Here is a 14,296-nt window from a genome sequence, read left to right on the forward strand (position 1 = left end):
GCCAAGTGGAGGGAAGAGTCACCTGAATAAGGACTGTGAATGATGTCACTGTGTGAATGACAGCTTTTTCCTTCCTTCCTTTCCTTCTAGAGCTAAGCTAAGGCCTCCCCTCCCCCAAATGCCCTGTTCTCAGGGTGCCTATCACAGTAATCCCATACCTATCTGTGCGTTTCTGACTGGGTAACTGAAGCAATATTTCCACTAAAGAATGAGGGGTTCTGAACATTGTCTCACAGTCCCTGGCATATAGCAGAAGACATTCACAAGCATTTCTTACCACGAGTGAGTGGAAATAAGTGATTGTTGATTGCAAGTTCAATATTTGAGACTTTGTCGATTTTTTTTCCCCATAGTGGCTCCCAAAATAGGGGAAGGGAAAGTTTGGAAACAAATCCAATACTCATGAAAATCACAGACAATAATTTGGATGGATAACAAATGTCTAGATCCAAAAGGATAGAGGTACAGTGGTAATAGAAGCCAAATTTAAAAAGCTGAAATACTCAACCCTGCACTTTCAAGATGGGGAGAAACGACTTAGCAGCAGCGTGTGTAAGGCTTCCCTCGGCTTTATGACGTGAGTGCCAGAAAGGTTAAGGCAATTCTAGGTGCATTTTCTATGCTTCAGTAGAAGCACACAAAACAAGAAGAAGAAGAAGAAAGGAAGCAATAATTTCATTCCATTTTGAGGTGACATCCTGAGGGCAACCAGTTGATGAAGAGATGCAGGAGGGTGGTAATTTTAGAAACCTTGGTTCCAGAGAAATTTGGTTAGTTTTAGTGCAGGCAGAGAGAGGGCTGGAGAGCACTAGAGAAATACGTAAAGGGCTGTTACGTGGACCAGATGGATTACACATACTCTGGTGGCTCCAGCAGACGAAACCAGAAGCAGTATATAGAAATCGTAAAAAGACAGGTTTTAGTTCAGTGTAAGAAAGAACTGTCTAGCAGAGCTCCACCTCTAGGAGCATGGAGGAGTAGATTTCTTAAGTCAGATATATTCAACAAGAGGCTGCGTGGCCTCTGACTGAATATGTTCTAGTGGGTTAATCTAGGGGGTCGCCAAGGTCCCTTCTAACTCTGTGGCTGTGATTCTCTTGCCATGTTGTAAAACAAAGCCAACTGGCACGAAAGCAGAGGAATACAGTTCAGTAACAAAGGACCGGCCTTGAATATCCTTCATCTTCACCAGGGCCTGAAGGGCAAAGCAGTTAGGCAGCTGTCCAAGGTGCTGGATGGAGTGGCCTGTGCGGGCAGTTCTACTTCTCTGTTTTTCAGTTTGTTTTAATGCCTTCTGGGTTTTCAGCTTTTTTTCTTCTTATATAAATCTATTACCCCCCCACACACACGTGTGTGCATGCACACACACACACACACACACACCAGGACTTAGTTAAAAGCAAAGACAGAAATATGTAGGCAATGTGTAAAAGAGCTGAACTACACTACTGCCTGGGGCTTCTCTGCCCTGTCCCAGGAGCAAATGAATCCATTTCATTTTCAAAGGTTAGACTTGGTACCTGAAGTTGGACTGTTTGACGAGACTGACATTTAGAGTAGCTAAAAATCTCTGCAGTGTTAGGTAGACCCAGGAACACTGTGAGGGTGATAAACCTGTCCTGTCCTCTATTCTCTATTTGTGCAGCCTTTCCTATGTTACTTGATTTTTTTCGTCCTTAGTTTTTCCCACTCCCCAGATGGAAGCAATAATAGCATCACTCCTTAGGCATATGAAAATGAAGTAACTTAATGCATGTAAAGAAGTTACAACTATACCAGGTGCACAGATAGCAACTATTAGTGTTATTATATACTGTGTTTGGGATCCTCAGATTCGATAATTTGCTAGAGGGACTCACAGGACCCAGAAACGTAGTTACACTCACAGTTAAGGTTTCTTATAGCACAAGGATACAGATTAAAATCAGCAAAGGAAAAACGTGCACTGGGTGGAGTTCAGGTACACTGGACCACTTACAAGCTCCCAGTTTTCCTCCCGTGCAGCCACACAGAGAGAGCTCAGTTCTCTCAGCAATGACGTGTGACAACACATGCACAGTGTCACCAACCAGGGAAACTCACCCATGCCTTGATGCCCAGGGTTTTGGGTTTTATTGGGGTGGGGGGGGGTCCGTCACATAGGCATGCAGAGCATGTGTGACTGACCTTAGCCACTCGGTCTTCAACTCCTCCACCTTCCCCAACAAGAGGTCCAACTGACAGGGTGTGACCCAAAGCTCAGGCGTATAAAAATAGGCATTCACCATAAATCACACTGTTTGCATAAACCATTGAGGCATGGCCCAAAGTCTCAGGCATACAAAGACCCTTTATCAGTCAGGATACTCCAAGGGTTCAGAAGAACCAGTCAAGGGACAGTCCTGAAGACGTTTGGAATGTGGAGGGTTTGGGCAACTCAGGCCTACTGAGTTAACCATTTACTGCACATATATGTAAATCTTGCTTATTTGAACAACCCAATTCAACCATTTTCTTAATGTTTGGAATGGCTTTTTTTTTTTTTCTAGTATGTGAACGTTTATTGAATGTCTACTGTGTGCATAGCTCTTATAATCTTCTCTCTATAAAGCTAGAAAATAGGGCTTCCCTGGTGGTGCAGTGGTTGAGAGTCCGCCTGCCGATGCAGGGGACACGAGTTCGTGCCCCGGTCCAGGAAGATCCCACATGCCGCGGAGCGGCTGGGCCCGTGAGCCATGGCTGCTGAGCCTGCGTGTCCGGAGCCTGTGCTCCACAACGGGAGAGGCCACAGCAGTGAGAGGCCCGCGTACCACAAAAAAAATAAATAAATAAATAAGTAAATAAATAAAGCTAGAAAATAATTTCAGTTTCAATCCATGTTATAAGCACAGGAAATTGTTATTACTCTAGTATAAAAGGACACACCAGAAACTAAGATCACTGCCATTACTGCAATAATGGTGGTAACAGACTGCTCCATAAATTTTGACTACAAGTACATGTCACGTGCTTTAGGTATAGTATTAGTTTTAGTCCTTCTCAACAACTCTGGAAGGTAGGTAACAGCTCTGCTTTACAGGTGAGACAATAAAGGTCCAGGGTTCTAAGAACTCCCCCAAGACTCCTCAGTCAGTAAGGGGTCAAGAATACATTGACCATCTGATTCCAAATCTCATGGTCGTAACATCATACATGATAGTTTCCTATGACCTTGAGAAACAAAGGCTCTCAAAAATACTTTGAAACATTAAAAATCCAACAAAATTTATGAGACTTTATACATCTCAAGATCCACAGAATGTTTAGACAAGGGGGCAGAGTTGTGGCTAGAACACGTGTTCATTTTACCAAAAGAAGAGATTCCTGCAAAGAAGATTCCACGATGCCTCACTCCCTAAAAATGTCGTGTAGAAGACACAAAAGCAAGGAAAACAGAGATACAAAAGGGGGGAGAAGTTATATAGCTATTTTCAGTGTCTTGGTTAGTAAGGGGGACATAAAGTCTGAATGCCCTACAAGATTCCAAAATGGCTGACACCATGACTTATTTATAATCATATCTTTTTCCTTCCCGTTATTAGATCTCAGTCTGTGGTAGAAGCTGGGACCCTGAAACATGAGGACAAGGGAGAGAATGAGAACACTCAGCCACTCCTGGCTCTGGACTGAACCCTGAGCCAGCCTGTGCTCCGGACATCGCCCACCCTCAGTGGTATCAGCCACCAGGAAGCACATGTGCAACTGACCCCACGATGCGTGCGTTCGGCTCGACACAAGGGCCTCCTCTCCTGCCACCCAGTAATGACTGTCACCAGCCATTGGTCTAAGCAGCCAAAGTTGAACAAAGACTTGAGAGATGCTTTTTTTTCCAATGAGGGAATTGGAGGATGAAGCAAGGCAGTTATGGAAACAAGATTCCCCCCATCCCATATTTATAGTATTAAGTGAATTGAAAAGAGGAAAACTAAATTTGATGCACACACTTCATTAGGATAAGAATTTTTCTGAGGCTTTGCAGAGACTCTGTCCAGTTTTTGCAATTTAAGATTAAGTGCATTTCCAAGTAGATACATAAGAATTAAACTGTGCAGACACAATTGTCAAGTTTAATGTAGTGCAAAGCCCCAGGACAATAGTATCTCCAGTGATTTCCATTCCTATATTGAAATATTTTTTTGACCTCATCACCAGCATCAAATTTCAAATTGTTCAGCCTAAGAGCACGTTCTCGTAGGTCTGGCTATTTGCAGAGCTTGTTGGTTTTTTTTTTGATATCCTGCAAAAATGATTCTGATATCACATCTTTGATCAGGCCACCAGCTGATTATCATGGGCTAATTTTAAACAAGGACACAAACTGAAAGATGACTATTTCATCTTAGCAATGTGACTTCCCACAGGAGATGTGTGTCTCTAGAGGGTGGGGGGGGTCTCATTGAAAATACATGTCACTGATTAATGAATCCATTCAAGTTGCCTCACTTGGGTCACTACAGAAAAGAAAAGTGCTACAAAAGCATCACACCACTCCCCATGTCCCCTCACCTCCTCTTGCAACCAGTTAAAGGTGTGGAGAAAGGGCCTGGCTGTTGCTGAGAGGATAGGTATCAATCATGGAGGAAGACCCTTAAGGATGGTGAAATATGAAAGAACTGAAAATAAGAGAAGACCAGGAATGCAGGATGAAATGCCAAAGATCACTTTATTTCTTTGTTTATTATCCTTAGAAATGGAGTCCCCAGCTATCCATTCAAAGGAAATTAGATAAAAAATAAGCAGGTATCATAAGATATGATATCCTTACTTGTGCCATGTTTCCCAAAACCAGGTGTATGTTTTTAGCTATCTCTTATTCTCCCAGCCATCTGCACGACATGGGCCTTCATTAGTATGACCAGTTGGTGCTCAATGTCAAATAAAAAATATTTTAGTTGATAATGAGCAGTAAAATATGATTTTACACGTTAAGTACTTGGGAGGGTTAATTTGTTGGCTAAAAAATTCAAAGGAAAGAGGTGATTCAACTGGCCATAATCACCCTCGATAGATACTGATCTTAATCATTTATTACATCTCTTTCTCAACGGATCTAGTGTTTTAATTTTTTTCTACTGGTTGAAAATAATAACAGAAGTGATTTTTGTATTCCACCCTTGAAATAAAATTGAAAGAGAATTTTAAATATTTCTCAACCAATGGCATCACAGTATAAATAAAACCAATCCATTTTGTGTAGACATTTCAAATAACAAAAAAAATAACATTGGTAGAAATAATTCTACCAATGCAATGACTGAAACACTTTTCTTACATACCACAACATAGGGAAGAAAGATGAAGAATTAAAGCAAATTAGAAAACCCATTTTATTACTTGAGTTTATAAAACAGTTGTGGGATCCAGGATTTCAAATGCTACTGGAGTCTATTATTGCCAACATCCTGCAGCAGTAATAGTTCTGGCTTTCCAACCGGCAATATTTAGAATCCTCCTGTAAGTGACCCGATTTTAAATACCATACTATAATTACTAACTTAAGAGCTAGTTTTTACTCTATTCCATGATTTCATTAAATGAATCTATGACGGTTCAACAGTGACAACTTACACTTTGAATTTCTTTATGTGTATGCAATATACAAACAAGAACCAAATTCAGTAAGTGACATGAATGTTACCACATGAACACTAGATTGTATTGTTCTTTGTCAGCCATTTCTTCTGTTCAATAAATACTGAAGGACACAAATGTTTTTTTATTTTTCAAGAGTTTCCTTTTTCTTCTGGATTTCGGTAATTAATTTTGATATTTTTCCTCACATGCTTCTTCATCTATTTTAGTGAGATTTTTCAACATTGGCAAAACAGAAGGAAAGAGGGCAAATATTTTACAAACTCTTTGGAAGCTGAAGTCCTTAAAGACAAGCAAAGGGGCTTCATTTCAATATTAAAGAAGGTTTTCTAAATAAGATAAAGAAAGCATCCTTCTTTGTCCTTCAATGGAAAAGAAAGCACAAGTGTTTTTTCCACCTGCGAATGAAAGCTGGTAACCTATGTGTCATTTCTCCAGCAGTTTTGTTCATATTGGCTTAAAATTCAGTGCATGAATATCATTACATTCTTATAGCTAACATTTCTAGTTAGCTTTGACTTAAAAAACACAAAATTTAATGCATCAATATTCCACTAAATTAATGACGTGGTCATCTTTGGAACGAGTAGGCAACTGTTCTTTCTATGCAGTAGGAAATTTTAAAGCTAAACTATCAATAATAATTGCCATCTCAAAGTGAAGCTTAAATGGCAGAAGTTTCTCAAGCCAGGGAGATGTCAGAGTCCTCCAAACAATTTCAAAGAGGACAGCAATTTTTACATCCTACACGCAGGACAGAGATCCTGGCATTCTTGGTCTTCCACTCTGCCATCCTTCATAATTTTACAAAATTTTGATGGGAATCCTTTCAACGACCTCATCACTCACAAGGATCCACAATAGAAAACACTCTGGATTCCAGCCTTGTTTCATAGACGCTAAGGGACCAGGAGCCAGGTGTCCTAGCAGCCCCCTATCTACCTGATCCCAAGAGAAAATTTTCACTTGGAGAAATTTTACTTTTTGTTTTCTAATGCCTAGTGCTTGACATTAAAAAAAATTTACGTGCATCATTCTTATAACTCATTACAAAATGACTCCAAGTCCTTCTTCAGTGTAAAAAGTTCCTCTTAGAAAGAAATACCATTTTGACAGTATCTCCACCATTCACATAGCGAGGAAAGAAATTAAGACACCAGCTCTCAATGATGACAAAAAAGCAAAGAGACTCAATGGGTAGGGAGCAGTACGGTTCATGAGACATTGGCATAATTATGGTCTTTCTCCTTTGTATTAGGAAAATAGAATCGTTTTTTCATATGAGTGCCTTTTACTAAAAATAATTAAAAGAGGGACGTCTGAGTTCACCAGGAAAGTTACGATTAAGCAAAACTAAAGCGTTTATACAGCTTGTCATTAAACTCAACAAAAAAGTACTGGTGTGTGATGACAAAATCATCCTGCTACCCTAGAAAAATATAATTGCATAGAAAAATTACAAACTAAAGCAATCCATTCACAGTTTCTACATATACTCTCATTTACACACATTTCGCCTCTTCTCAGTGGAAAAAATATCTTTGGCTGGCAAGGTAGAAGCTATCATGGGTTCACCTGGAATACAGGCATCAGATGGGGGCTGTCATGGATGAAAAACCGCAGGTATTTTCTAACAGAATTGCAGCGAGGCATATATTCCCTTTAGTGTCATCCAACCCTCGGAGGAGGTTTAGAATTTTTCAGGCTGCAAATCAAGGGAATTAAGGGCTGTGGTGTTTGAACGTCTGTGCCCACATCCAAGGTGACTGAACCAGAAAGGCAGCCTCTCTCCAGCGTGTCCTGAGCCTGAGCAAAATGCTAAATCGCAGGAAGGCTGCGTCTCTGGTGGGGTGTCAGCTCGGGGTGCCACACATCCACGATGAAGATCAGCCGGAAAGACGTGGCGTCCTGCCACACCTCATGCTCAAAGGAGTCATCAAAGATGAGCACCTTGCCTTCCTCCCATGTCCTGGAACAGAAAAGCATGGAAGCTTGTGATTCAGATGCCTGAGGATCAATCCACGTCTGTGCTCAGGAAGCCTCTCTCATGATAACCTGTGCAGTAGGACCAGGTAAGTGAAACACAGGATGTGTTCTTTCCTCGGTGATTAAGAAAGAATTTCAGGATTCTTACCATAAACATCAACTTGCATGCTCAGCACTGAAGGTACACACAAGGCAGGAGACTGGTGATAAGGGTAAACTTATTCTTGGTACAAACCTAGGCAAGGCTTGTCTAGTCGGGTGAGCACTCAAAAGTGTGCCCCAGTGGCTCATTCCCAAGGTGACCTCCCAGTCAATGGCTCCATGGTATCCTCCCTGGCATTTCAGAGATTGGTGTGGAAGTACAGACAGTGACTGGGTCTCAGGCATTTTGATGTCCCATAGGCATGGTGTCTGTGCATCTCCAAATGATTCTCTTTTCAACCCATTCCATTTGTTAAAGTTCCATTTTATGAAAGGGCAGATTGTTTATACTTCTAATGTTATACACTGTGCAAGTGGGTTATCCATGGAATATTTTAAATGAATGCTGCAAAACATCCTTTAGGGCTGATAGCTCTGTATAGGAGCTAAGATCTAAATATGGTGTTAGTCTAAATAAGGCAGTCGAGAGAGTAAAATGCAGGGGGAAATCATACAATGCCTTTCAATCCCAAGGAAAGTTTATTATTTATGCTAATGTTTTCTTCTTTTTCAAATAGGTATTAATTGTCAATATGGTAAATGCTAAGTTATGTTTCTGAAATGAAATTTTTACTAGGAAATTTTTTCTAGATATCAAAATTCCTCTCAAGTATTTAAAATCTTACTTCCTGGATTAGCTAATAATTAAAATTATAGGAGGAAAACGCTAGCTTGATTTCAAGTTATTGCATTATCATAAGGAAGTTTTCCTTAGGGAAATGATTTGTCTTTCTATGTTCATTACCTGGTGATTAATCAATATTAAATTAGATAATGTTACACATGGCAAGCTTTCTCAACCTTGGCAATACTGACATTTTTGCCAGGTAATTCTTTGCTTTGTGGGGGGGGCTGTCCTGTGCTCTGTGAGACGTTTCGCAGCACCTCTGGTCTCCGCTAGATACTAGTAGCACGCCCTTACCAACTGTGACAATCAAAAATGTCTCCTGGGCTTCCCTGGTGGCGCAGTGGTTAGGAATCTGCCTGCCAATGCAGGGGACACGGGTTCCACCCCTGGTCCGGGAAGATCCCACATGCCATAGAGCAACTAAGCCTGTGCGCCACAACTACTGAGCTCATGTGCCACAACTAGTGAGCCTGTGCTCTAGAGCTCGCAAGCCACAACTACTGAGCCCACAAGCCACAACTACTGAGCCCGCATGCCACAACTACTGAAGCCTGCGCACTGAGAGCCTGTGCTCCACAACAAGAGAAGCCACTGCAGTGAGAAGCCCGCACTCCTCAACGAAGAGTAGCCCCCGCTTGGCACAACTAGAGAAAGCCCGTGCGCAGCAACGAAGACCCAACGCAGCCAAAAAAAAAAAAAAAAAAGTCTCCAGTCATTGCCAAATGTCCTGAGTTGGAAGGCAGTGAAGTGGGAGACAAATTTGTCACAGACATATTAATGAATCTGACACTAAAATTTCCAAATAATTTAAAGTAACAAATATCTGCAAGTTAAAAGGTCCTTGAAGTTGGGAACCAATCCTCTGCCCTGTTACCCATTCTCTCCCCAGCCCCACCTCCTGCACTGCCTCACACACCTACCCTGATGTCTTTGTTTTAACTGAGGTACAGCTGATTCACAGTGTTGTGCAATTGCGAGTTTATTGTTTATTTTTATTTTTTGGCCATGCCGCACAGCCTGTGGGACCTTAGCTCCCTGACCAGGGATGGGGCCCACGCCCCCATTAGTGGAAGCGCGCAGTCCTAACCACTGGACCACAGGGGAGGTCCCACCTACCCTAAAGTCTTGCACTCAATACATGAGTTGCTTGGCTCTTTGATCCAATTCCTCTGAAGGGTCAGGGTCTACTGGAGTCCCATCCAAGTGTAACGAAGGACAAAAATATATAGACTCAGGGGCAAATGACGGACTATGTATTCATTACCATGCAAAGTCAAATTCGAAAAGAAAAGCAAAGTTAAGAAAAGAAAAAAATGACAAGGAAAAAGAAGCAACATGATCCCTAGCTTATACAGTTTCGTGGTCATTTCCTCAGTCTTGCTATCAGTGGGACTAAGCAATGTCAGTGACAAGCCTACAATACAGGCAGAAGACAAGTGGGGAAGGGTATGCAAAAGAAAAGAACAGTACATCCATGTTCACAGCGGCATTCCTCACAGTAGCCAGAAGGTGGAAGCAACGCCAGTGTCCACTGACAGATGAATGGATAAACAAATGTGGTCTATACATACAAGGGAATATTCCTCAGCCTTAGAAGGAAATTCTGACAATGCTACAACATGGATGAACCTTTGGGACATCATGCTAAGTGAAATTAGCCACTCATGCAAGGACAAATACTGTATGATTCCACTTATACGCAGCACCTAGAGTAGTCAAATTCATACAGAAAATTCAAAATTACTTTGGCATCATTCCCTATGAGTAATCTGCCTCTATCTGAGAAGACTGAAAACTTCCCAGGGGGTGCAATATCAAAACTCCCTAAGAGAATCTGTGACATATGCTTGGTGCGGCAATGACAAGTGATTCTCAACGTTTTCTGAGTGGTAGAGAGCCTAGAACCTCATTAAAGTACTGGAAGTAATTAAGAAAACTAAATTGAACATTCTAAGTTTGCACAAGATGACATTTTTCACTAGATTACGGTAAGTATAAGAAAGCCAAAGATTTAGGAATGCTGGATGTGAGAAAAATCTTAAGCATTCCATTCATTAACTTAAAGTCCGTATAAATTGGGAAAAGCTTTTAGCGCTGGTTCATTCACGGCATACCAGTGCCTGTAAAGGTGGAACTTAAGTTAGCACTGGGTTGTGGCTTTGCAGATATTTTGGGTCAAATATGGACTAGTGTAAACCACTGGTTAAACAAGTTTTTAAACATGAAATCTGGGAGGTATTCCAAGGGGCTGGATTCCATTAGGGCCATAAAATTCTATTAGATTTATACTTGCCTTTCTATTTTCTTTCAGACACTTTCCCAGAAAACGGTAAAGATACTCAATTACTTATTGTAGATTCTTAAATGTAGATACCTTCTGAATAGGTAAAAAATGATGTCTTTCAATCACTTATGAGATCGAGAATGACTAAAAGTGCAGCCCTAATTGGGAAGGACAATAAAACTCCATCCAAGTGACATGAAGACTAAAGTGACTTGAGTTCAACAAGAGATGTGTCACCTGTCTGGGAAAGGATGAAGGTTTTCCAGAACAAAAAGACACAGAGCTCAAAGATGTCAAAGGTCTTACATCTCTTCTGAGTGAAAAACAAAGACACTCATTGCAATGCAAAGAAACTAGTTTTCAGGCCACTCGCTCTGAGAGCACATCTCCACCACATACATTTAAATTATGCTCAAATTATGACAAGGGAAGGACCCTCTGGAGAAAAGATTTTCAGAGCAGCCTTGGAAAGAAGTCTTCCTGGAGGCGCTCACCCAGCCTTCCTCCGAGGGTCCAGAAAGGCAGGATGGCGGTGGGGAGCTGCACCCCATCCCCAGATGGCTACCTCAGCTTAATTTTAGCATTTCTTACTGTTACGAGAAGAACATCTCTCCCTGGTTTGCCAAAAGATAGAAGAATATCTGGTCACAAGATAAACCAAAATTGTGTAATTCCTCAATTTCTCAGGATATTATAATTAATGATAATGGTATAATGGTGGCAGCACAAGCCTAATAACTATAATTTTGTCATAGAATTACCATCACCATTAATAATGCTAAATAATGATGCTACGTGCTTATAGAGTTTTCCACTCGAAAACTTTATAGATTATATCTCAGTGATCTTTGCTAAAAGGTTCTAATTTTTCAGCAAAGGAATCACATGGAAGCCAGTTCGGATGCCTGCGGTGACACTGTGATTCTGTGGAGGAAGCAGAAAGGCACTAGACTGGCTTCACTGCAGCCAAACCTCTAGCTCAAGATCACGGTTCTAGGAAACATTCTCAGCGCCTATAGCTGCTATGCTGAGGTGGCCTGTAAGGAATTTAAACAGGCTCACTGGAGTACAGAAAAGGGTCAAAGGGCTCAGGAATCAGGCTACTTTAACACAGCTCTTATTAATTCTGATCCATTGAAATCCCTCAGTTTCTGACTGCACTGGAAATCCTGGCACATCCTGGAATTGAAATTAAAACTGCATTATTGCCACTTCCTCTTTTTTCTCTCCTCCTAATACAGAAATACACATGCACATACCTTCTTTGTCTGTCTGTCTATCTATCTATCTATCTATCTATCTATCAGGATAAAGCATTTTTCTGGAAGCTAGGACACCTGTGTTCTTGTTCTGACCACTGCTAACTAGCCATGTGGCTGTGATAAGCATGTCACCTGTGGGCCTCAGTTTCCCCATTTGTGCAATGATGGAGGAGGACAAGAGGGCCTCCAGGGCTTCTTTCTGCTCTGAAATTCTCTTAATTCTCTGAGCCAAGCTGTTGGCTAGGACTTTAGTCTTCATATTGCATTTTACAGGATACATTTCACAAACTGTCATCTGAGAAATGGGTATGGTATTTGCTATTTTGTTGGATGTCAAAATAGTAATTTCAATAAAAGATGGCTAAATTACAAAGAAGCTCTTCTCCCAACAGGTTCTGTATATATGCACCCTAGTATCTCTCTCCACCCCTCCTGGGGGGACTCGTTCCAGCCAGGCTGCCGCGGGGATTCTCTCCCCTCCAAGTGGGCCTGGGGCTTCAGCTCTGCTGTGCAGCCCCTGCGCTGCCTCTGTAACAGCCTTTGACTTCCTCCTCTTGGTACCCGGTTACCCAGTAGCACAGGGCTCTGTAACATCATTAAGAAAGCCAAAAAGGGAGGACAAAGAAAGGGAAGAGGGAGAGGAAACCTCCCGAGGCCATGGAGCTGGGATGCCCCTGGCCCCTCTCCAGGGTGGCGGCATGGGACCACAAGGGGAAATGGAGGGGGTGGCCATCCGCTGTGCCCTGCTGTGCCCCCCCACCTCAGCATCCCTCCCAGCCCCAGGCCTATCAAATCACAGCCCCCCTCTGTACCTGATCCATTCCTTCACCAGCCCTGGCCCTGCACACCCTCGACTTCCCGTTTCCCCCTCCCTCCTGTCTCCTTAGAGCACCCACCCTCAGCCCCGCCAGATTGTGCACTGCAGGTTCCAAGGACCACCTCCGACAGTACAGGAGTGCTTGGTCTCGCTCCCTGGAAGGTAAGGGGCAGAAATCCCCATTTCTGCAGCAATCAGAGACGAGCACAATAAAAGCCCCAAAATACTGAGCGTGCTTACCACATACACTCTGTAAATACAGTTCTGAATGTATTTATATGATCACTTTAATGCTCAGAACTACACCAAGACATACTTCTATGCTTCCCATTTTACAGATGAGGAAATTGAGGCTTAGTGAGGCCATGCAAGTTGTCTAAAGTTACACTTCATAAGAGGGGAAGCCAGGATTTGAACCCAGGTCATGAGACTTTGGTGCTCTTCATTTACTTTCATGAAGATACAGGATGTTAAAATCTGAAGTGAAAACTCAGGACCTGTTTTCCCATAGAAACATTATTATAAAGAACAGATACGTGTATATGTATAACTGAATCACTTTGCTGTACACCTGAAACTATACAACATTGTTAACCAACTATTCTCCAATATAAAATAAAAAGTTAAAAAAACCAATAGTCACTGGTGCTAGAGCCCTATTAACAAAGGCCATGAGTTAGGAGGCTTTTAGGGGTTGGCCCAGAAACCTCCACATCATTTATTACTGCCAGAGCAAAATGGATCTCAACTTTCCAAATTCTCAACCATCAGTTCAATGAACAAATGTTTGGACACAATCTGTTTTCAATGTGGGAAGTGCTGTTCCCTGTTGAGACACAGATATTCATCTGTGTGTATGAATAGCTGTAGACACCCATGCTAACCAGGACAGGGGTAAAGAAACTTTATTGGTGTTTTTAATTCTCCAAATTGCTTAAGTAAAAGAAGAAAGAGCGTGAAACGTTACTATTTAACAACAAACCTTAAGGGAAGCATCCCATCCAGTTAAAAGTGACATTTTTGGTCCTACAGTCCCAGGTGGGCAGGCTTGAATGGTGGATAAGGTAATGTGGAAAGGTCACATTACAATGTGAATGGAAGACGGGTATATTTTGTGGAACAGAACATCTATGACTTCAGGGAAATGACTAAAAAAACCAAAAAACAATCCCCCCTTCTCCCCAAAAAAGGAAGAAGAGGCAAAAATATTTGGTTCCCAATGACTTGGTAATTCACAGCTTCTATAACGTGATGAGAAAAAATTTAAACTGTCTTCTTGGACACTTTATGAAAACATAACAAATACTGTCTATGAACAATTCACGGTGGATTAAAAAAAACGGTCTCTCTTTGACTGTTAATATTTTAGCATGCCTTCCACACAATCTTCCTGATAGGAAACTTGAAAGAGTAATGAAAAAATATACTATAGAATACTTGAGGTGTGTGGGAAAAGGTCATTATTTCTACAACCATATAAAGAGGAATTAAATGACTTATTGCCCATT

At 41.6% G+C, this 14,296-nt stretch overlaps 2 protein-coding genes across 5 annotated transcripts in view; one reads left to right on the top strand and one right to left on the bottom strand.

Moving 5' to 3' along the window:
- Positions 1-3,648, top strand: part of CLVS1 (clavesin 1) — a gene marked incomplete at both ends in the record, with an annotated part of 138,456 nt that extends 134,808 nt beyond the window's left edge. Inside the window, one exon of the mRNA XM_081214296.1 lies at positions 3,561-3,648. Within this exon, the coding sequence (XP_081070422.1) occupies positions 3,561-3,648 (88 nt within the window). The remainder of the gene's footprint in view (positions 1-3,560) is intronic.
- Positions 1-14,296, bottom strand: part of ASPH (aspartate beta-hydroxylase) — a 228,333-nt gene that overhangs the window by 6,603 nt on the left and 207,434 nt on the right. For 3 of the 4 annotated variants that reach the window (XM_081214294.1, XM_081214291.1, XM_081214292.1), the window contains one exon: positions 4,663-7,579. The exons of the other annotated variant lie outside the window; for it this stretch is intronic. In XM_081214294.1, the coding sequence (XP_081070420.1) occupies positions 7,429-7,579 (151 nt within the window). In that variant the 3' untranslated portion in view covers positions 4,663-7,428. Of the gene's footprint in view, positions 1-4,662; positions 7,580-14,296 lie in introns of those variants that run through there. 4 annotated transcript variants of the gene reach the window in all.

The sequence above is a fragment of the Mesoplodon bidens genome (genome assembly GCF_964165515.1).
Source record: "Mesoplodon bidens genome assembly, chromosome: 16".
Taxonomy (NCBI): Eukaryota; Metazoa; Chordata; class Mammalia; order Artiodactyla; family Ziphiidae; genus Mesoplodon; species Mesoplodon bidens.